This window comes from Coturnix japonica, chromosome 1 (genome assembly GCF_054131305.1).
Source record: "Coturnix japonica strain WE chromosome 1, WE-NBRP24, whole genome shotgun sequence".
NCBI classification, from domain to species: domain Eukaryota; kingdom Metazoa; phylum Chordata; class Aves; order Galliformes; family Phasianidae; genus Coturnix; species Coturnix japonica.
The window spans coordinates 6,070,402-6,093,513 of NC_140663.1; the positions used below are offsets into that span (position 1 = coordinate 6,070,402).

The 23,112-nt window shown below is 45.2% G+C and overlaps 1 protein-coding gene across 11 annotated transcripts in view; it reads right to left on the reverse strand.

Moving 5' to 3' along the window:
* FRMD4A (FERM domain containing 4A) overlaps positions 1–23,112 on the reverse strand; it is a 326,160-nt gene that overhangs the window by 92,512 nt on the left and 210,536 nt on the right. For all 11 annotated transcript variants that reach the window (XM_085512404.1, XM_085512419.1, XM_015872977.3 and 8 more), the window contains one exon: positions 20,790–20,855. In XM_085512404.1, the coding sequence (XP_085368530.1) occupies positions 20,790–20,855 (66 nt within the window). The remainder of the gene's footprint in view (positions 1–20,789; positions 20,856–23,112) is intronic.

Below are 23,112 nucleotides of genomic sequence, written 5' to 3' on the forward strand. Positions count from 1 at the left end.
GCGCTGGCACGTGCAGCACCTCATTCCCAAGGCCAGTGGCTGGCTCTAAAACCTCTTCCATTCATTTATGCAGGGAAATGAGACAACTTGCCTCCAGCAGCCTTCCTGGAAGCCTGGAGAGCAGCAGCAGTGCACCACTGACATTTTTCTTGGAGAGTCAACCTTCACAAGTTGTGGGAATTTAGATTTATTAGAGAAACAAAGACAAAAAAAAAAATCTCCAGGCTTTAAAAAAGGCCCATTTGGTAAAAGGATTAGAAACACCCCACTGACAAGATGCCTTAGAAGTACTCGCAGATTTCTGTGTTTCTGGGTTCTGCTAATACCTGACACTTAGTATCTTAAGTCGGAAGCCATTGCTGACAATCTCTAATTCCCCTACATACCAGCAATGTGAATCTGCTTAAATATTTTTAGAGTCAAGGGAAAACAAAGAGCATGAGTAGGCCATGCCTGCACGACAAAATTCACATTAAAGCCCCAGTAAGAAGCAGTTAGTGGGAGGAAAAAGACACTTTGGAGTCTGTAGTGTTCTTCCTCTCCTTCTTGCCCAACACAGAGGCAGCTGCACGCTTGCCCCATTCAGCTGGAGTCTTCATGGACGCTCAGTGACCCCATTCCTCTTTGTTGTTCTCTTGTGGTCCAGCAGCTCTAACAGTATTTTCAGGTGACTGCATCTGAAAAGAGCAGCCAGCTGTCACTGGTGCTGGGATGGGAAATCTGCTAGTCCTCACAGCTCCCCACTCAGACCTGTCTCTCATGCATGACAAAAGCCTCAGTGCTTCTCCTCCCTTAGTACTCTGCCTGCTCCATCTCCTCCTTGTTCCAGCTGCCAGCATCTCATTTCTGCCTGGGGTCCCCCAAGAATCTGCATCTCTGTGCTGTGGTAGTTCATATGTGCTGACTGGGTCCACATTACCCTCATAGAACATCTCGGCCAGGTATGATATCTCACAATGTACCTCACATATCATAGGATCATAGAATGGCTGAGGTTGGAAGAGACCTTAAAGCCTATGGAGCTCCAACTCTCTGCCACAGGGCTTTCTTTCACCAGCTCTGGCTGCCCAGGGCTGCACCCAACCTGACTTTCATCACCTCCAAGGATGGGGAATCCACAGCTACTCTGGGCAGTTTTGCCAATGCCTCACTGCCCTCTCAGTGAAAAGTTTTCCTAACATCTAATCTAAATATCCCCTCTTTTAGTGTTAGATCTTTCCCCTTGCTTTCATGCAACCAGCAGAGAATATGATTTGCACAGTGGATCTGACCAACAGTGTAGCCACCTTTGAGTCCTCTGCAGCTGAATACCATCCAGAAACAGGAACAGAATGAGAAGATACAGCCAAGCTCAGAAGCAAACTCAGATTTTATGGGCAAGTAGCTGTTTGTTTGGGTGGGTTTTTTTGGGGGGGGGAGAGGGAGAGGTGGGTTGAAGAAAGTGTGGAATTCTTTATGCTGACTGATATCAAGACTGCTTTTGTAGCACTGCCAAGGTCACTGCCAGCTCAGCTAATCAGCCATGAAAATATCACTGAAGCAAGCTAAGAAGTTGCCTCAAGTCAATTTGTGCATAAAACTCCTATTATTCTTTATTTCAAGTTTCTACGTTTGTTTTCAGATGTTTGGAGGAAACAGATCCTTCTTCTATTATCTCTTTGTTTTTCTCCCACAACATCAACACAACATCAAGTTTGTTTTGTCCTTTCCTAGACAATTCTGAAGACAAACCTAACTGGCTGCTTGCCCTGCTGCATGTTTACTCTAGCAAACATTGTATTTGCAGGGCACTACCATGACCATGGACAATAGATTAGCAGAGAAGAAGGATGATACCCACAGGTATAAAGACTTTGTTGAAGACCACCAGTTTTACACAAGTGGAAGATGGAAACCATGTTTGAGCACTATTTGCTGGACAGCTTTAGCCAGGAACAGTTTCTAGTGTGGATCCATCTACATCTTTCAAGGGGAAAAGTGTTTAGATAGGTGGATACAAGCAAAGAAGTTCTGGCTTGCTTCATCTTCTAGAACAGACAAAATCATTGATTATTCTTCCCCACGTGCAAAGTCAGAGAGAGGATGTTCTCAAGTTGGCCATCAATTACAACCAGGTAAATATTCATAAGTCAAAAGAGTAGGCTTACATGGTATTCAGTTCTATAGCAATGTTTTGCACAGATTACAAGGCAGGGTTCTTAGGATGGATTGGGGTGGATTTTCATGGTATACCCCATTCTTTCTATCACCAAACCACTGCCTACAACCCAGTGTCTGTGAGTGGCCAGGAAGAAAGCCAGCTAACCAGCCAAATCTTCATTCTATCACCCTTGCAAAAGGGCAGAAGAATCTCATTTTGCATCATGAAGGCATCTAACCTGTGGAACTTGCAGGTGTGATACAGGGGAGACACTGATTGAATTTTAGGTGTCATTATCAGTAATCACTTCATGCAGGCAGAGAATTTACCAAGTAAGCATATCTGATGCCTTTACTACAGAACTGGTTCTGCAGAGGGTTTTTCACCTCCTTTTGCACATGACATACAGCACTGATGGATGCAGAGACCAGATTAGTTGAAGAGCTCCAATTGGAGATTGGGGCTAAGTTAATACAAATTGAATCAGCTCAAGATGCAAATTGCACTTGCTGTGAAGTTAAGAGGGTTTATGTACAGGGCTTTGGTTCAAACTCTTGACTGAATGCAAAAGAAAAAAGACATGGATATAACCATCTTTGCAGCCATGCGGTGTTGAAAGTTGTATGGCCTAGTTTAAGAAAGCATTTCTGACATGACAAATTTATGCAGATAATCTGGATAATAAATAGTTGGCTTAAAGAATTTTGGGTCTTCATGTGTACTTGCCTTCACGTTTCTGGAGATCAGTATAATTTTGCATAAGAGTAGTCAGCTGCTGCAAGAAAATCAATTGCGTTTTGAGCCGCCTGACTGTATCACATGTGGCAAATCAAACTTTGAGCATGAAGCGAGTTTCAGAGCCAACTTTCAGTGGCAGGAATCCATTTCATACTCAGCTGACAGCAGGGTTTGATAAGTGCTCGGTCAGTGTGAATAACCAGCTGCCTTCTATATTTATTATGATTTGGTAGCATCTGTTGAAGTTTTATATCACTGAGAGGTTGTTGGTATTCTCTTAAAGCATTAAAGCTACCTTGACAAGGTCAACAGCAATTTTTATAGAGGTCAGCATTTTTTATTTTGAAATATTTGATCATAATTCTATCAAACATTAAAGAAAGAGTTTGGTTGGGGCACATAATGAAATTGGACAGCTCACACAATCCATTTATCTTTTCAGCTGTAAACCTCTGATGCACTCTGGTTCATACAGTTTCAAATCAAGTGTAGAAATGTCTATCTCCCTTCATCTGGCCTACGAAAATTGGTACTTGGAAATGTTCTTGCTCTCCTGTTGCTGATGTGGAAAAGGAAGAAATAAATTCCCAAGGCATACGAGCTGAACTGCATTCATAAAATCTACTTGTTTTATAAAAATCTCTCCTGAATAAGGTTATTTGTTTCCACTGTTACTCAAAGTCACTTCTTCCTTTTTGGATGTATTTAATAAATGAAATGAATATTTACTTTCATGGCACATTTTCTAAGCACATTAAAACCATTTATCAATAAAGCAGCAAAACCTACAAGACCGCATTATGCATCGTGACAAGCTAGTTTGGATTTTAGCAAATCCAATGGCAATGAAAAATAAAATCAATAATAATGCTACATTTGAAGCATGAAGTTTGACCTTCCCATTTTATCTTACATGCCATTTATGAGTGCAGATACTAATTAAAGAGCCGAGTCCTGATGTGCTGAGATTTGGGGAGGGGGGAATACTTTCAGAAGCCTAATGGATGCACAGGCTTTTGAGCGTTCTTAACCCTTCTATCTATGGGTTGACTCCACTGTTGGATTCTCCAGATACACAACAAAATGAGATGCCCTTCACATAACAAGCTTGGAGTTGAATGTTGGTCTTCCTAGATCCTCACATCTGTTTAATCATCTGCTCTATATACAGTTACCATATTAAGAAAATACCACAATGTTCTGAAGTTTCTGGCTTAACACTCAAATATAAAACATGCCATGAAAATACTGCACATCAGGCAGACAGTTCTTCCCCTGGGAAGGTCAGGAGAAAGAAGCTGAACATCACTTGCCAGATGTTGGTTGCATTGCTTAATGCCTGATGGCAAAGCTCAGACATGATAGGGAACCGAGTGACTGGAGACCGCAAGAAACAGGATAGCTAAACAGACTGCTCTAACCTCAAAGGCAAAGAAAAGAATGATGAAATGTGTGGGTCCAGCTCCCACAGCACAGTAAATCAGTGCTGCTCCATTTACATCCCCACTGATGGTAGTCTGGTCTCTAATTTCCCTTGCATGAGCATGATCTCTGAGTTCCCCAGTGTGAGGAACAGGACCAGCCCTGTAACTATTACGGGTTACGAGGCAGGGTCTAACACACCTGTCCTGGAAGAGAGCCTAACTCTACTGTCAGTGACTTCCAAGGCAGTCTTTACTTCTTGAGCCAGCAGAAGGTGCTGATATAAGCAAGGGCCAGGCTTGTGATAAAACCATGGTTATTTCAATTGAGGAAGCCAACGTGTTGTCATTAAGACAGAACAGAACCCCCCATCCCTTCTACTCATTTTAAGCACTACCTGCTGCCTTCCCTAATATGTCCATTCATGAAGACCCTGTATAAGGAGTCCACTGTGTGTGTCCCTGAGAAGCAGCAGTTGCTGAATCCAGCATCTCTTGGTACATAGTCCAATTGCTGACTGAGTCCTTTGACCTGGTCCCCTCCATCATTCAAGCATCTGACATTGCCTGAGCCAGCAGAAGATAGATGGGGCCCTTGGTGGAGGAGTTTCAACTGCAATGGAGAAAGGCAGTGCACAGGAAAGCCCAGGCTCTGCTTCTAGACATTATGAATTTTCTATGGATGTACAAAACAACCCTCTAATCCTTGAGGAAAGATGTAATTAATGCTGTTTTTATGCAGCTTTAAATGTTCATGGTGCACCTGTGTATTCTGGGATTGTTATTAGGCTACATTAGGAACTTACTGAACCTAATGAATTTCACTACTAAGGAATTTGGTACTGAACACTATTACTTTCACACGTGCAGACCAGACAGGAGAGTGGGCAGTGTTTGCTGGAAATGAGACACCGCAGGGAGGATTTTTCTATTTTATGTAGATATCACACATCTATTATAAGAAACAGTGGGTTTAGGCCTCACTGCCCACCTTAAAGCTTCCCTTAGAAATCCTCATGCATCCATTCTGGGCTTTGTACAACAGACTAGTTCCTTAGAGAAAAATCTGCAAATCAGCCCATTGACCTAATTCAGTCCACATCTAACTGTTATTTCTCCCATGATACCTGCTGAATTATCACAGGGAATGCTAACTCACACGGACATCCTGGTGCTCACTTCAGTGCTGCCTTCAGCTCAGGTAGCCCCAAGCAATGCCTTGGAAGGCACAATTTGGAGATAAACATGCAGGGAATGTGTTTCTTATTTGATGCTGGTCTTCTTTTCCTGACTACAGGCTCACTGTTGTCACACAATGACCCACATAAGTAAAGGAGAAGACAGTGGACAACTGTGATAATTGGCTGTGGGTCAAAAGGAAAGCACGCAACCTAATACTTGCAGACTATAGGAATTGATGGAGGATAAGAAAGGATCATTTCCCCTGATATTTGCAAAAAGAAGTGCTGGTGATAAACCAGACCCATCAAAAAGGAGGAGGGTAAAATGAATGATGCTTCTAGAGCAGTTGAGATATTGAGTTTCCTTTGTTAAAAAACCAACCAACCAACCAAACCAAACAAAAACTCTGTTTTCTGCTCAGACGGAATAAAGAAGAAATAAGACGGAGTGATTAGGAGAGAACTCAGGCAGGACAAAGACTGTTAGTGACAAACAGCTACTGAGGAAATAATTGGAAAACATAAACACATACAAATGTGGGTGATGGCCCTGGGACGATAGTGGAATTAGCCAGTAAATGAAATGAACCGTGGAAGGAGAAGCCTGGAGGCTTTGTGGAAAATTGAGTAAGGTTTTTCTGGGTGGGAGGTGTAGAAAGCAAACAAAGTCGATCTGGTTTCTGGAAAGAAGTGATCCCATCACTGGTAATGATGTGTAATATCAGCTGAAGAAAGGTATCTAGGTGTGATGCTGGTTACCAGCTCCACCCCTTCTTGTGTTTGATGATGGGGGTGCCTCCAAGCCTGGAGGAAGGGACAATGGCCAGAAATGGATATACCCACTTCACATCCCATGAGCTTCCATTTCAGGTAGAGGAAATTCTTAGCTGCCTTATTTTCTGCCCTCGGTAGAATGAAGGTTGAGAACAGGATTTGCAACTGATCCTAGTGGTCTTTACCCACTGTTTTGAGACTGGTGTAGGTTTCCAATGACTATCTGGATTCTGAACTGAAATATCATAGAATCACTGAGGTTAGAAAGGACAACTAAGATCATCTAGTCCACCTGTCACCCCATCCCCACCATGCCCATTAACCATGGCCCTCAGTGCCACATCTACCCTTTTCTTGAACACCTCCAGGGATGGTGACTCCACCCAATCCCTGGGCAGTCCGTGCCAATGCCTCACCACTCTTTCTGAGAAGAAATTGTTCCTAATATCCAATCTGATGTGCCTGTCCAGAGGCTTCATGTCCCCACAATGACATTGGGTCGTGTTCTGTTCAGGAACACTGCAGATGAGACAACAGCGGTCTGGTGGCACAGCACAAGGAATAGTTATAGCCATGGACTGAGTCAGCTGGAGCTGTGTGTGTATACGCAACCAAAATGAGCAGTCAGCTCTCACCCAAGGACGGCATAGCTCTTTGTCTCTTAAAATACCTAAAAGCTTTCTCAGCACTGTGGGGAATAGGGAGATGACTTGGTGTGGCACTGACCCAATGCCTATGCTACAGCCAATGCTCTCTGCTTGCGTAAGGATTCACAGTGCCTCAAGCCCTAGCACATCTCTGTGTGAGCAGACCCAGGCACTGATGTCCTCCACTACAGCTGACATTGAAGCTATGCTTCCCTCGTGGACAAGACTGAGGCTGCCTGCCCTTGAGAGATGCTGAGGAAATGTCACATCTCCCTGCCAGCATCCAGAAAGCCTTTCTCTGCACCTCACCCACACATTTCCTTGCTGAGTGGTATAAGAAACTGAGACTAGACTGATTAACCCAATGGAATAAATCAGAGAAACTGTTCCCTGCTCCAAGTGTCAGGGCCAAGTCTGAAAAGCTGGGGGAGCCCAGACATCAGAGCCTTGTCACGCTGCTGGCAAAAGATGCTGCTGGGAGCATGGCTTCCAGAAAATGGTGCTGGAGATCTTGATGACCTTCTGGGAACTGAAGGCATCTCTACTGATGGGACAGTGGTCACCTTGTTTGCTTGACTGTCTCCCTGTTCTTCATGACTTTCTGCCAGATGGCTGCAGATCCCACTAAACCTCATCCTACTGCAAGGAATAAATGGCCAATGCCACACCATCATTCAGCTATTGCTGAAGATCTGCAGTTTTGGAAAAAAAAATGCACTTCTGATGAGAGGGTGCCCTGACAGACCATACTTTGTGGGATCTGTGAGAACCTAAGAAGATGAATGGAGGCAGAGGGAGGGTTGGGTTGGAAGGGACCTCAAAGGTCATCTAGTTCCATCCCCCTGGCCATGGGCTGGGTTGCCAACCACTAAATCATGCACTAGATCAAGGTCCAGGGCCCCATCCCTGGCCTTGAACGCCTCCAAGGAGGTGCCCTGGTTTTTCATCTTGAACATCACCTCCTATTGAGCTGACTTCAGCAAGGAGATGTTTCTACATATCCCCCCAAAACAATAACCCTTTGCCTAAACAGAACTTCCAGACCTGCCCTTTGGTCATCTTAATGCTTCAGTGACTGGACTCAGACTAGACTATTAAGGACTACAGGAAAAAACACAATATTTTTAGAATGAAATTTTCCATTCCACTCACCATAGGAATCTGGAAAGCATTTGCCTGCCTGCCTGCTCTCTCTAGAGTCATTAAAGAAGCAGTAGTCTGTCTTAAGAAGGAGATGCCAGTATCTCTTCAAAGAGAAAAGAATCAAACTGGCAAAAATAGTTTGCCCTGCAGTGCCTGAATCCACAAAGAGACTCTTTCTGGTAAGAAAAAGTTAAAGCCACAGCTGTAAGCCACAGAGCCAGGCAGGCAGAAGTTTCAAATGCAGATCTGGTTTTAGATGGAAAGCTGTTATATGAGAGCAAAGAGATATATTACATGTGTACAGTGCAAACCACTGCTGTTCAGTAGAGATTCATCCATCAATACCAGAAAGGAAGCTGGCCTATGGCTCTTGGCTGGTTTGCCAGAATGTTATTAAATGCACAGGAATGCCAAGTCTGTAATGTCTAAAAGTGAATTTATTTAACAATGAGCTCTTTGAAAAGGGAGTCCCAAATGCGTAATTAATAATGAATCAGTGATCTGAAATCTGATCCACAGCCTACTGAAGCTGATAGGCAGACTCTCTGACTTCAAGGAGTTTTGGATAAGGCTCTCATTAAGCAAAAGGGAAAAAATAAAAAATAAAAAGCTGAGCCAGCTGGTTAGTTATAAGAATATTATAGCCTGGATTCTGCTCTTAACAGAGACATACAATAATCTGTGCCACACATAAATCCCATCTCTGCTGACGGGAGACTCACACATTTCTGTGTCTGAAGCTGCACTTGAAATCTAGGAGAGGTAAAAAAGAAGCTAAAAGAGGGTCCCCAAAGGAAAACCCCCAATGGTTTGAAACACAACTCATTTCCTCTTGGCACAGTGTAGGAGATGGCTGTCACGCGCGTGTCGTTCAGAGGCAGCAGATGCTTCTCCTCCCCACACCAAGCCCTGCTCCTCTGCTTGCCCAGCGGCTGGGGACAAAACCCACCCCAAATTCCTGCCAAGCTGAGCATAGCGTGGTGTCTGCAAGGGGACATGCTGCTCATCTCCTATCTGTGCTGCTTAATTCAGCTTGTCAGCGATGCAGGCATTCAGCTGAGCCCATCCCAGCATCGGCCCGATTTTGCAGCAGTGCTGTGAGATGGAGCTGTGGCAGCCAGGGGTCCCCTATTTTTCATCTGCCCTTCAATGGAAGTGGAATGGGAAGGGGGGAAAGGGAAGGAGGGAGTGCTGGCTGATGAACAGTTTCGTTGTCCCATGTTGTTTGCAAAAGACGTAAGTGCATCCATTAAATCATTCTCCTGAGTCAAATATTTTTTAAGTACAGTAACACAGCTCGTTTTTAAGCCATCAGATAATAATTAAAAATAATCAGCTCCCCTTTCTGCTGAAGAATCAGTGCATCTGACATTGAACTGGCTTTATTTTTCTTAATGGCAAAATGTAACTCAATCTAAATGTAAATTCCTGGAGAATCTGCTATCTAATTCTCATTATTTCCACTTGCTTAATGCAATTAGAAACATCTGCCACTGATCAACTGTCCACACAGTGAAAATAAATAATAATTCATGCTATCTGCCTCCAAAGTGCTTTTCAGGGTAAGGATTGCAAAGCGCTTTAAAGCTGTTCTCTAAAGCCCAAGAGCCAGAGCTGTGCAAAATACTTGTGACAAGCTCTGAGTCACACCCAATGTGTCTGACTGTGAGTCTCCATATCTCAGAGATGTTTGCTGAATGATACAAGAGAATACTGAAAATACATGAAAGTGACTGCCCTGGTTTCTGGAAACAATTGGCTCACATGTGCTCATCTTCATAGCATTGTAGAATCATTAAGGTTGGAAAAGACCACTAAGATCAGCCAGTCCAACCATCAGCCCATCCCCATCATGCCCACTGACCATGGCCCTCAGTGCCACATCTTCCTTTTTCTGACCACCTCCAGGGATGGTGACTCCACCACCAACCTGGGCAGCCTGTGCCAATGTTTCATCGCTGCTTCTCAGGGGTGCCATGAGGCTGCAAGAGGGATGTGGATATGGGAAAAGAACACCAGAGTTAGTGGGGATTGAGGGTTATCTCAGCTGTGACCCTGGTTTGACTTCACCCATGAGAGGAGTGGACGGGAGCAGCAGAATGTTTTCTAACATGAGTGTCCATGAGGGGATCACCAGGTCAGGGACATGGAGCTGCCTCACCTTCCAAGCTCTTTAGTGCATACAATCTCTCTGTATAAACACTAAAAAGTGGGAAGGTATCAGCACTAGGCACCTACTGCTGAGATGTCATCAAAAGGGAGCCAAACTAATAGAAAAAAAGGTTCTTTCTGTCAACCAAGATAATTCCATTTGCACAGTTAAATCCCTCTTCACTTAGAGCTGCCCAGCAGCAAGTGCCCATCTTGTGCAACATCCTGATTGCTCTGCATCTCTGATGCATGGGGCAGCCTTCCATGAACATCCCAGGTGCTGAGGCATGGCCTGCAGTGGTGTGCCCATATCGCAGTATGAGTTGGGCAGACTCTATGAGTGAAATGCTTGTCCTGGTTTCAAAGTAAGGGTTGGGAATGAGGTGTAAACGGTTTGGCTGGTTTATTTTGTTCATAAAACAGGGTAAGGCTCTTTAATTTTAATTTAATTTAATTTATTTATTTTTAATTATTATTATTTTTAATTTTTATTCCCAAGGAGGCAAGTGTAACTTAGAGACTCTATAGGTTACATTCTGGCAAGCTGATCTCTAAATGTGAGCCAGCACAGACAAGGGAAGAGTTATCACCAAAAATAGGGATGAATCACTAACTTCAAATCTGTGTTATTAATTTTCCCAAAGGAAAACACCTCCCAGAGCTGTCGGATATGATGGTTCTACCTCCCAGCATTTGTTTTGACCTGCTACCAAGAAAGCTTCAGCACTGTCAGGACAGAGACTGAAGCTCCCTCCACTGCAGGTTTAGATCTGTGCTTTTTCCTGCCCTAATATGGGCACTTTCAGAGCAAAGGTAATATCAGAAAAGATATCATTCAAACATAATGGAGATGAACTGACTGCAAGCACAGATAGAGGGGAAAGGAAAAGACACTCTATCCGTATGAACATCCTTTCATCTGAAAGGGCTTCTCTGGAAGGGGAACGCAAGGGGGGAATGAACACGTCTTGCTTCTCATGATGAGGTCATGCATTTATTTTTTAAAACACAGCCCGATTAGAAGCCAAGAGCCATCTTCTCTGTCCTGAAGACTGGAAAAGCTGATGTGTTTTCTGATGACATCCTGTCCCGCGGCTGACACGGGCGCACATGCGCATGAATGCCATGGGCAATGCTCTGTGCCGCGCTCCTTGTGTGCGTGCTGCAATCAGCAGGATGGCACTTCCCTGGGGGAGGATGAGGAGTTTGGGCAAATAAGCCACCAAAGAGACAGACAAATCCATTTCGACATCAGATTTCCTGGGATCCCCCTCCTAGTCAAGTGGCGTGGGGCACTTTTTACCCAAATGAAGACAAAAGGGGTTGGTGGAGCACACACACTGGAAATACAGCAAATACAGGCTGGAGAATGGAGGTTTGCTCCATCACTTTGGAATAGAATTTTGCATGATTTCGTAAGATTTTGGGCCTAAAAATGGATGGCTTTGGTATGCTTCTGGATAAAAGCCCCTGTAGGATGATGGGAGGAGCTGTGGGAATGCAGATGTTTCTTCCCCCTTGTCCTCTGCATGCAGGGGCAGGTAGCACTGTGGTGCTGGATGTGGCTCCTTTCTGCCTTGCGTGTGGCTATTTCCAGTTCCTTTCTCCAAATCAAGCACATATGTGCTGCCTTAAACCAGCCCAAATGCACCTCTCTAGGCAAACCAGTTGAACCTGACACCAATGCGGCCACCTCCATTGGCCTCCTGCAGTCACCTGTGCCAAGGCAGAGGGGGAGGAAACCACTTCCCAGTGAGATGGTAACAGCTTAGGGTCTTTTTTATTCATTCTGTGCAACAGTCCTGAGTCCACAGCCACATTCATGGCCGAGGCTCTCAATGGGCTGTGCAGAAGGAAGAGCCATTTGAGAGGAAGCTGAGATCCTTTGTCTCAGCTGCATTCTTTGAGAGCTGAAAAGGAGAGGGAAAAAGAAAAGAAAACAATTTTCTATGAACTGAGTAATGCAGCTTAGAAAATCAAGCCTGGCGTACTTCATTCACTATCATCCTCATGTTTGTTCAACACAGTCCAGTGGCATCAGTAATGAGAAATGTTCCGTCTTAAAAGGCTAGAAATTGGAAATGAACATTTTTACCTTGGACTGAAAGAAAATCTGCTATTCTACCTCGTGTTTTCTTCTTTCTTTTGAACTACACACTTCTAGACTATTCAGTATAAACTGAAATCATCGACTATGTGCAATATTAATTTCAAAGGCTGCTCACTCAGACCGTGCTATACAGAAATAACTCTCTTTTTCTATTCCCATTGGAATGTAAGTCTCTTGGAAGGCATCTTTTGTCTTGTGCCACATTTAGCATTTTCCTATCTAAATTCACTAACTTGTCTGGCCAGAAGGATGTGAAAGAGGAAGAGAAGCAGAAGAGGGTCTGATCTGCCCCACCACCTTGATGCTCAACCCATTTTACTCCCACTTTTATGCCTGGTGGCTAAGCCCTGCAATGGCCCAACGGGAGAGGGGAATGGTGTTGGGTGACATAGCTCTGTTCATGGCTGGAGCAGCGTTTTGGGGCAACAATGACATATTTCACAGCCACTGTGGGGCATGTACAGGTTATGAACAATAGCTCCACTGAAATCGTGGAGCAGCTGAGCTGGGCAGAAACAATAGTGAATGTCTGAACTTCATCCAAGCAATTGTGAGTAAGAGTTTTTCTCTACGATGGAGCCATTAGATGCTGGTTGTGCAATTTCTGTATGGGTGCATGTGTGGTGGAAGGGTACCAGGACAAGTCAAACAGCTGATGCTTTACAAAACTTTAGGAGCTAACCCATCAGAACAGGAGGAGCTTTCTCCCTTCATTGGGTGCTTCACTGGGACAGTCATCAGCACTCCCACTGAGCATTATGAGGCTCCATAATTGCACAGAATTAAAGGTATCTGACAAATTTTAGCAGAACAATGGAAAAAAGGATCACTGAATATTTTCACCCATATTTGGTCAGCTGTGAAAAATATCCAGCTCTCAGCACATGCAGTATAAATAAACGTATGTCTTCAGCTTATCTGCCTCCTGACAGCTCACGGATAACTCCACAGCCTGTTTTAGTTTAAATGCAATTTATTCTGGAAGGCTGATAATAGGGATATTGATTATGCAGGCCCTAGGAAATCACACCTACATTTCACTGCATGGAAGAGTGTGATTGTCATTCCCTGTTTATTTTCCTATGAGGCTGTAAGCACTTTTATGTGGGACTTTGTTCCCTGAGGCTCCTGACATGGCACCTAGCAGATGTGCAGGGCTTGTTTATGGGAGTCTTTCAATGTTCAAGGGCACAACCAGTTTAGAAACCAGAATGCAGATTGGAAAGTGGGGAATGCACAGTGTTACTATGCCAGGTAAGTACCATCCCCTCCAGTTAACCTCTTAAAGATACGGAATGCCTTCTGTCCTTCTCCTTCCCCAGCTGCAAGGTGAGCCAGAATCTGACTCATTCTCCAGGGTCACTTTGCTGCTGGCAGCCATTGCCTCCCACCTCTACTTGCCCCATCTTCTGCTGATTCTCTTCCCAGAGACCTGCAGGTAGCCAAGGAGAAGATTTGGAGGAATCAAGCTATCCCTGCTGGTTTTCATTAATTCCCAATCTTGCCTTTCCTATATGCAGCTTTCCTTTCTCTAGAGCCGCTTAATTCCAGTGACCTCTCCTGCATGTACAGATCCTCTTGGAGGCTTTCCAGGCTCTCTGTCCATCTGGGCTCACTGCTGATCCATGCCCTGATGCTTTGTGCCTTTCTCATTCTGCAGTGCCTCTCCAAATCCTGCTTCTGTTAAACCTCACCACATAGCATGAGCTGCATTCCCAGTGTCTGAACTTACTGTGTTGCTCTCTTCCATCGGGGCCATCCTTTATGTGATTTTCATAGCACCGGGACTATTTCCATCCACCTTGAGGTGATGTGGTTACCCACAGAGAGCCTGGGGAGTGTGGAGCTCTTAACACATCTCAGATCTGCTGGCCTTGGACCAGTTGATTGGGTCTCCATAGCCACGTTGGCCTTGCTGGAGCCAAGGCAGGGTGGACAGCAGAAGCTCTTCTACACCCAGGTTTCTGAGCCCTGCTCAGAATTTCCCTTCAAAGTGCTTATTTCGCTTTCTCTCCCATTGCCCTTATCATAAAGACTTTCACCTTGAGAAAATCTTCTTTGCCACCTTCATCCTGCCTGAGATCCCTCTTGGCTCTTAAGCCAAATTATTCACTCCCTACTCTTCTACTCCTATGCTCTTCCATTTCCATTTCCATTTCCAAGGAAACCTTTCCTCCTTCCAGCCTGGATGTCTATAGGCTGCTGTATTCACTGGAGCCTAAGCTGAGAAATGAAACCCCCAAGCTACCAACCAGAAGTGATTTAAATCCAAGGAAATGTTCATATCTGCCTTCTACTCACTGGCAGTCTGCTGTTCCTCATTGGTTCCTTATACTGAGGAGGCACCACATGTCTCCATCAACCATCATTGTTCCCTTGGTCCCCCCATGCAGGTGCTGTGCCCCTCCAGACAGACACCAAATGCTCTGCAGACCATGGATGACAGCGGTGGATGCTTCCTGAGAGCATTTAGCAAAGCTTGCAGAGAAGATAAACAGTCACAGCTTTCAGGCTAAAAGACTCAGTTCTTTTAGGCCATTTTTCATGTAACTGTTTGGTAATGTGTTAATGCGTAGTAAACCTACTTTCCCATTGCTACGTTTTGGTAAATAGCCAACTATTCAATTGAAAAGCTCAACTCTTCACTTAGCAAGAGCACAGACTCAAATCACCAACCTTGACTCTCATCTCCCTATTTGCAGAGCAGCCTCTTTCCTACATCCCTCTCCATCCCATGGTGACTAAAGCCAGCAGGACATCTGCCCCATTTGCCATCGCTCTCACTGGACTAGAGACGATTAGACTCCTCCAATGGTGATTCAAGAGCCAGGGAAAGTCCAGGAGGAGCCTTCAGGTGGTTCATCCATCAGGAGAGACAAACTGTGATGGGGACATTGCTTGGTTTGTTGATGGTTCTCAGGTTCCAAAGCTGCAGACCTCAGTAACTTCTAGTGCCAAAGTTGCCACAAACTGCTCAACTACACTCCTGCTTTTGATGTATATTTTGTTTCTGAAATTAGACATATCAAAGTCCTAGTGCTGCAGTTTGGGAAAAGAAAGCCTCCCTTCCAGAACACAGATCTGAGCATCATTTTGGCTCTGATCAATTTAAAATTACAGAATTTAGATCAAATTTTGGATCAAGCTCTAATTGGGCTCAGATCTATTTTTCGCACATTTTCTCAGTGCAAAGGACTGCATTTAGCTAGATTCACAGCAGAAAACTCCATTTGAGCTCAGTCAGCTCTCCAGTTATTTCCCTGCCCTGCGGAAAACACACATTTTTTTCTTTCAAAGGGGTGACAGGCCACCACACGACTTCCAGAACCACTCTGAGAACCATTATGAAGCCATTCTGTAAGATGAAGGGATATTTTCTATCTGCTGTGCTGCAGTGTATAGGCTGGGTGGGAAGAAGAGATGCAGGGAGCCTCCCTCCACTGAGAGCCTGTCCATCCCCACAACCCATGCCCTATAGGCATGCCCTATGAGAAAACCCAGCAATATATTAATTCCTTCTGCAATGGGTTTAATACTCACCCTCACACCCTCTCCCAGAGCTGCCTCCTGCTGCAATGATGGTTACAAGTGCTCTTGGAGCAGAGCCTGCCTGCACTGCAGGGAGCCGTGCTGGCTCTCCTGCCTGACTACTGGCACCCAAACGTCTCCATTTACGGTCAGGGATGTGTGGCTACATTTCTGCATTGGGAGATGATGTTTTTAAGGGAAGGCCAGCTCCCACGGCCCTGCCTAGAGCCAGTTTTGGCAGCGGAGAAGGGCTGGAGCCCCTCTTCTGCAATCTATGTGGCATCCCAAGGGGATTCATCCCATTCTGATGCTTGTTTTTTCTTGCTATGAAGCCGGGATATATCACTGCAATACTCAAATAAATACAGTACTCAAAATTAGGCACATTTTCCCAGTAGGTGCCATCCTCATTACCACCTGAAGGGGAACCTCTGCAGTTTTTCCACCTTGCCAACCCAGGTAGCCACCCTACTTATTGACATGCAAAAGTGAGGCAGAAGGAAACACTAGTAAGCCCCAGCTTGTTGTAATCTTCTGACCATGCGTAATACTGAAAATAATGCAAAAATTCCAACAGCATCTTGGGGGGGGGGGAATGCAAACATTTTATTCCTCTTTATCACCATTATTAGTGGAGTCATTGCTCTCAAAAGGTGATGTACAATTCCCCAGGGCTGAGAGTGAGGCTGAGAGTGGAGGAGCAAAGGTCCCTGGTGTGCTCTGACCTGAGCATCTCCTCCAGAACTCCCACACTGCTGTCACCACTCCCTGGCTCTTGGTCTGGCTTGGAAGCATCTCCAAACTTGGAAGCTTACTCCAAGCTTAATAATGACTGAAGAAGTGATAATATGGACTTTCATGTGGATTAGCCACCCAAACACCCATGGACTAGCATGGTGATAACTTCCACATCCCTCTCCTTGGCTCCTCCAAATTGGGCTCAGTACTCTTAGGTGAAAATCAAACTCCCAATATTCCCTCTGATCAAATTTCAGGCCCCACAGACAGCTCTGCTCCAAGCCATGAACGAGCTCTGTTCCTGCAATAACTCTTCCGGAGAGAAGGAATTAGGAGGCTTAGCACTTCTGGATGCTGATGGCTGGAACTGCAAATGGATAATGCACCAGCAGCCAGCACAGACGTGGTGAGGATGTGGGACTCAGCCAGCATGGAAAAAGCCATGTTTACAAAAATCAAGATGAAAAGGAATGAAGAGCCAATTATGCAAAACTCTTTGAATAAAGCAGTGCAAGCCTTTCCCGTGCAACAGAAAATAATATAATGGATAGCAAGGCTGAGAGCAGGGGATGTGAGAAAATTCATCTTCTAGGACCAAGAAAGGGGACTTGCTTGTTGAAAGCGATTAGTTGGATAAAGCCAAACACAAAAATCTCTTGCTTTAGGATCTAAACATGCATCGAACAGAAATAGGAAGAGAACTGCCTGTACGAAGATCTGAGGAGCCACGCTCTGCTCCTGCTCACAATGAAAACGCTGTCAAAAAAGTCTTATGTAAACTTGCCACACACAACACATCATCAACAGACATTTATCAAATGAAACACATACCAAATGCAACTCTTCATAATCCTAAGTCAAACAGGCTTTGAGTTTCAGACCCTCGGGAAGAGATTTCCATATGATCCTCCTCTGTTGAGTTTATGATTAAACCTTCTGAATTTCGGCATTTATCTGACAAAATGCATTGGAAAGGGCTTTCCTTTATCCTCCAAGCCTGTGTCTGTGCCTTTCCTGAGCTGCTGCTCTACCGCTCTGCAACCACCCAACTTGGGGGAAAAAAGCTGTAGTACAGACCACTTGATTGCCTAAAGCAAGGATGGCTTCGCTGGTGGTGGTAACTCAAAGCCCTTGTGCTATGTGCCATCACCCAAGCATTTGCAGCAGGGCTTATAAATGCTGCCTTTGAGCCAGAAGCTGACTTTTGGTGCTCTGCAATGCAAATAAAACAGATGTGCCCGAGGGGGTCCCACCAGAAGCATTTGTGTGGCTGGCCTCCCAGTTCTTTGTAGTTTGGGAAGAGGATCTGCGGTGTTGAAACCGTTTCGGTGTGGTCTGGAGGAGATGTCGAATGGAGCCAAGGCCGACTCCTGTGAGCAACCGCAGGATCGTTTACCACTTGCCATCCTCCTGCAGACTGAGGTATGGTCCTTGTTAACCATCCAGTCATATGTTTCAAGAGTTGTATTCATAACCCCCTGAGTCTGATCGCAGCTAATTCGCAGGCAAAAAGGAGTATATTTGCTTAATGCACTGCTCTGTGCAAACATGCTGATCGTTCCCAGATGCATCTGTTTCTGCCCAGCAGCCCTCAGGCAGCAGCAGAGGAAATCATTTCAGCTCCCTGGAGTCAGTGGCCGAAGCAGTTTCAAAATGCTCCAGAAGACCCCCCCGCATCCCTTCAAGGGTGCTGTACCCATCTCCCCCATTCCATCAGACACAGCTCCTTTCTGCTGTTTCTTGCCATCCTGAAATACAGATTCCTGTTCACGCAGCAGGATCTGCAACCTTCCTGTAACTAGAGCATGTGAGATCACACACAAGTGTTGCAAAGGCTACATAAAGCCCAAACCAGGTAAGGATACTATTTTCATCTCACCAACAGCAAAGAGATTAATTCAGCTGATTCCCTGTCTACCTTAAACATGCCACAGCAACATGGAATTTGCTTTGGAAAAGTTTCCTGGAGAGGTTGAGGTTGGTTGGAAGGGACACATTTTGCATGGGAATTTGAGAGCTCTCCTCATGAGCAATGCAGGCCAACACAGACTGAGATGTTAAGGCCCAACACGGTGATGGAAGAATCTCTTCCATGGCATAAGCCAACAGATCATCCCCCATCAGCCTGTGGTGAGATATCCATGGATAAATACAGCTTTGAAGTGGCAGCCAGAAGACCTAGGTTGGATGAAGATTATATTTACAGCTATAAGATAAATTGATAACCAAAGCAAAGGTGCTCAGACCTTACAAAACTTTTATTTCCAATCTCAGCACCAGTTCTGAGCTGCACAGATCAGCTGGTGAGGTTTTCCTTGGCAAAGACCATGTCATTCTCAAGGCTGGACACTTCCCACTCTGTGCTGCTGCCTGGAGCAGAGCATCCTATGACCCCCTAAAGCTGGCAGCTTTGCAGGAACACTGTTGTTTTGCCCATACTTTCAAAGAATATCAGTATTGGAGACATGAATCCAAACATCCTCTTCCTCCGTAGCCTGCTCTACCCCAGAATGCTGTATTTGCTATATCCATGAGCTGCCTTTACTCTAACAGCATCATTTATCCAGAAAATCACCTAAGACGCCTCAGTGGGCAATCCTGTGCACACATAGCAGGGCACTATTCAGAGCTGGGTCAAGCTGTGTGCAGCAGAGGTGACTGCATTTTCTGGACATGAATTTTTCACACTCACACCTCCTGGCTTTCCTCATTCATACATTACTTGAGAGCAGCAAAAAGAGATTTATTGCGCAAATAAAATTCAGCCATGGGTCACTTGCAGACTAGTTAGTGTGATTTACAGAGCAATTCATGTCCTATATTGATCACTAGAAATTCCCATTGAAGGTGTGATCAAATGCTTAAAAAAAAAGCATCATGTGAACAGTCCCAGTGTTTCCCAACCCATCCTCTTCCACTCTCATCACCACTGTTAAAGACTTTTTCATTACCACTGTTCTGTCACCACAGACCCTGCTAAAGAGTCTGTCCCCTTCTTTCCTGTAGCTCCCCTTTAGATACTGAAAGGCTGCTCTCAGATCTCCCTGGAGCCTTCTCCTCTCCAAGCAGAACACCTCTCAGCCCATCCTGTTGGGGGAAGTGTTCCATCCCTTGGGTCATTTTGTGGGCCTTCTCTAAATGCAATCCAACAGGTCCATCCATGTCTCTCCTGTACTGAGGACTCAGAACATACCATGGGTATGGCATTTCACTTTAACTAATGATTTATAATTAATTATTGAGCTATTCTCCTTCCAGCCCTGGCTCATGGCTGGTACCTGGGTGCTCTCTGACCACGCAGCCCAGTGCACACCACGTGTCTCAGGGAGCTGTGGGATCCCATCTTTACAGTGATTAAGGACTCAGGACCTCACTACCCTTTTGTCTTATTTTTGTTGCAAGCATTCTGTTAATGATGTTTTTAAGCAGCTTTCCAGCAGTGGGGCTGAACATGCTTCCGGTGATTCATGGCACCTCCAGCTATCCCTGTTCAGATTTCCCCGGGTGGGATCCTGCTCTCCCCCCAGCTATCAGCTGCGTGGAGGTTCTGCAGCCATGGGAAGTTTCATTTCCTGTTTCTGGGGCTGCCCAGCAGCATTTGCAAAAAGGAAAGGCATTCTTCTCATTCTTGCTGTTAACCTGTTGGTGACCTCTGAGGAGTGAGCCAGAATCGTCAGGAAGGCTCAGGATATGGCAATGTTAATGAGCCCATGGCCAGCACCAGAATCTCATTCTCCTTCATTCTCTGTGATTATTACTTTTTTTTTTTTTTTTAAATACAAGGATATTTCACAAATGTATTTGAAAGCATATTTGTGTTTCATTTTCAGCTTCTGAAGTATCTCCAGTGATGTTTTCCTATGGCACCAGCACTGCATCCTGAGCATCATATACCAAGTTTAGTGGCAAGTAATGGGACAGAAACTCAGGCTGGGGTTATTGTAAGAAGATGTAATATATTCCCCATTAAATAACAGCATCAAGAACAACCTGACCTGTTTTTCTGTCCTACCAGTGGGGACTGGGACTGTTTTGGCACAAAGTAAAACAAACCATGTCATGAATTAGCACAAGCATATTATCCCTGGTACAAATACAGCTCTGCATGCAATCTCAGCGTGAAGTTGCTAAGAAAACCAAGTGAAAACCTTTCCTCCTCCCTTTTTCTCCTGGACCATTTGGAGAAAATCCTTGAATGGAGAAACATTCAGTTCCTACCTGGACGAGGAGCTCCAGCTTCCTGTCATCAAGGAGGTGCACTTGGCATCTGCGGCCCTCCGTCATCTGCAAGAGAGAAAAGACACATGGCTCAGGGCATGGGGCTTTCTACCTTGGCATGCTGTGTGACTGCTGCCCTGGGCAGGATGTTCCATGCCCACCACCCTCTGGTGCAGACCCTTCCCTAACACCCCCGACCCTCCCCTGACAGCTCCATGCTGTTCCCTGTCCCTGTCACCATCACAGAGTGCAGAGCTCAGCATTGCCCTCTTCTCCCTGTGAGGAGCTGCAGCCACCATCAGGCCTCCCCTCAGCTCCTCTGCTCTGGGCTAAGCAAACCAAGAGACCTCAGCTGCTCCTCACACACCTTGCCCTCCAGACCCTTCTCCATCTCCATAGCCCTCCTTTGCATCCAAACAGCTCTTTAACAGCTTTATGTCCTTAATTATTATATTGGTTCATCGGTGCTTCCATATCAGTATGATTTATTCCAATTCTTAACATTATGACAACATCAATTACAGTTTTATGTTGCTTCTTCCGAGCTACTATAGATTGAAGCACTAAGAAGTAAATGAGCCATTGCCTGAGGGATCTCCTCCTACAGTCAGCCAAGGCCTTTCCCAGCTCTCTTGCGAAGAGGAACAACTTTGCTTTGCACAGCCATGGATCCAGGTTCTGCCCCTACAGCCCTCACCCACACACACAGTTCCACTGATGGGATAAGAGCAGCCTAAGCCTCTTTCACTCTAGGAAATCTCTTCCTCAGCATGATCTGGGCAGTGTTCAGGCAGCCCCAAGGCAGTCACACGTGCCTTGGTCCTGCTGTGCTCCTGGTAACCCACCACACTCCATCCAAGGCTTCTCATGTCAACCACTTACTGCGAAGGCAATCAAACGTATTCATATGGGAACTTCATCTAGTGAGGAATGCTATGTCAAATACCTCTTCGCGTAAGGCATATTTATTTGGTAAGAGATTTTCTCTGTAAACTGTGTATTAAGCAGCATTCACAGGGGTTGTGTAGGTCCTGCTGGTGTGGCTGCAGGGAGCCATAGCCCATGCTGGGCTTCCACCAAGCAGCACTGTGGACAAAGCCCTTTCTCATATCTCTCATCCTTGCTGTCAGAGACCTGCAGCATCCCCAAGATACGGGATGGAAGTTTTAACGTGAGTTTACCCAAGGCAAGAATGAAAGCGGTGACTTTCTCATGGCAATGACATGTAATGGCAGGGGCAGGAGCACAGTCCAGCATTTGCATGTTGCACTCGATCAGTTATACAAGGTGGAAATGAGAAAAAAAAAGAAGAATGTATAAGGAGCAAGGAGGAAAATTGACTGAGGTGATGTTTTATATTTCAGAAAACAACACTCCATGCTTTCCCAACCCAGAGTTTTGTCTCCCCTCAGTGCTCCCGCTGCTTAAATAAATCCCAAATGTGAACAGCTGGTGGTAGCTGGCAGTATCCAAATGTAGTGAAACTCTGAAATGCAGCACAAATGATGGACAAACTGCAAATTCATGAGCATTGCTTGCAGAAATGGAGGGAGAAAAGAGGAGTGGAGCTGGGGAAATCACGCTGCTTTCACATCAGCTCACCCCCAGCACCTCTGTCCATCAGCAAATCCTTGGTGGCTCCCAGAGTCCATGGTGAATTTTACAGTTCGATCATGCAACATGTGAGCACACTACTTTAATTCTGTAGTGTCACATCGTTGCTGTGCCTCTTAATGCTTTGAAGGTTTCTGTTACAGGCTACTGACCCCAACCCCTTTCTTCCCTCCTCTCTGTTTTATTATTCTACCAGGCATTTGAAGCCGACACTGCATAGTTTTTACCTTCATCGGAGCAACACAAACTCTGCTAGATTGTCAAAGTGGGATGTTTTACAGCACAGCAAGAAGGAACTGTTTTGGTACAGGCCATGCATGCAGAAGATGGTACTTCTGATGCTTTGCAGTTCTATTTCTCTGTGGTATCTGTTGCACAGCAATGAGACTGAGGCCAGCTCTTAAACATGGCAAGGAATCCCTTCTGCTTCTCTGCGTAACAAGAAGGAAAGCAAACACCAGAGCCCTACAGATGGGACTGTGGGACCAGGAGGTCACTAATGATGAGCTGAGCAACACCAGAATTATATAGTGGAATGCTGTGAGGAGAGAACTGTTGTTCACCACTCCTGAAACTGTTACCCTAAGAAAGATGGGGGAAGATGAAAGCTAAGAGGCACAAAGGCAAGGGTTTCCCCTCAACACAGAGAAGTAAAATCTCAGCATAGAAGAAGCAATGGTTGGACAGAGCTGTTGATAGTAGACAAGGA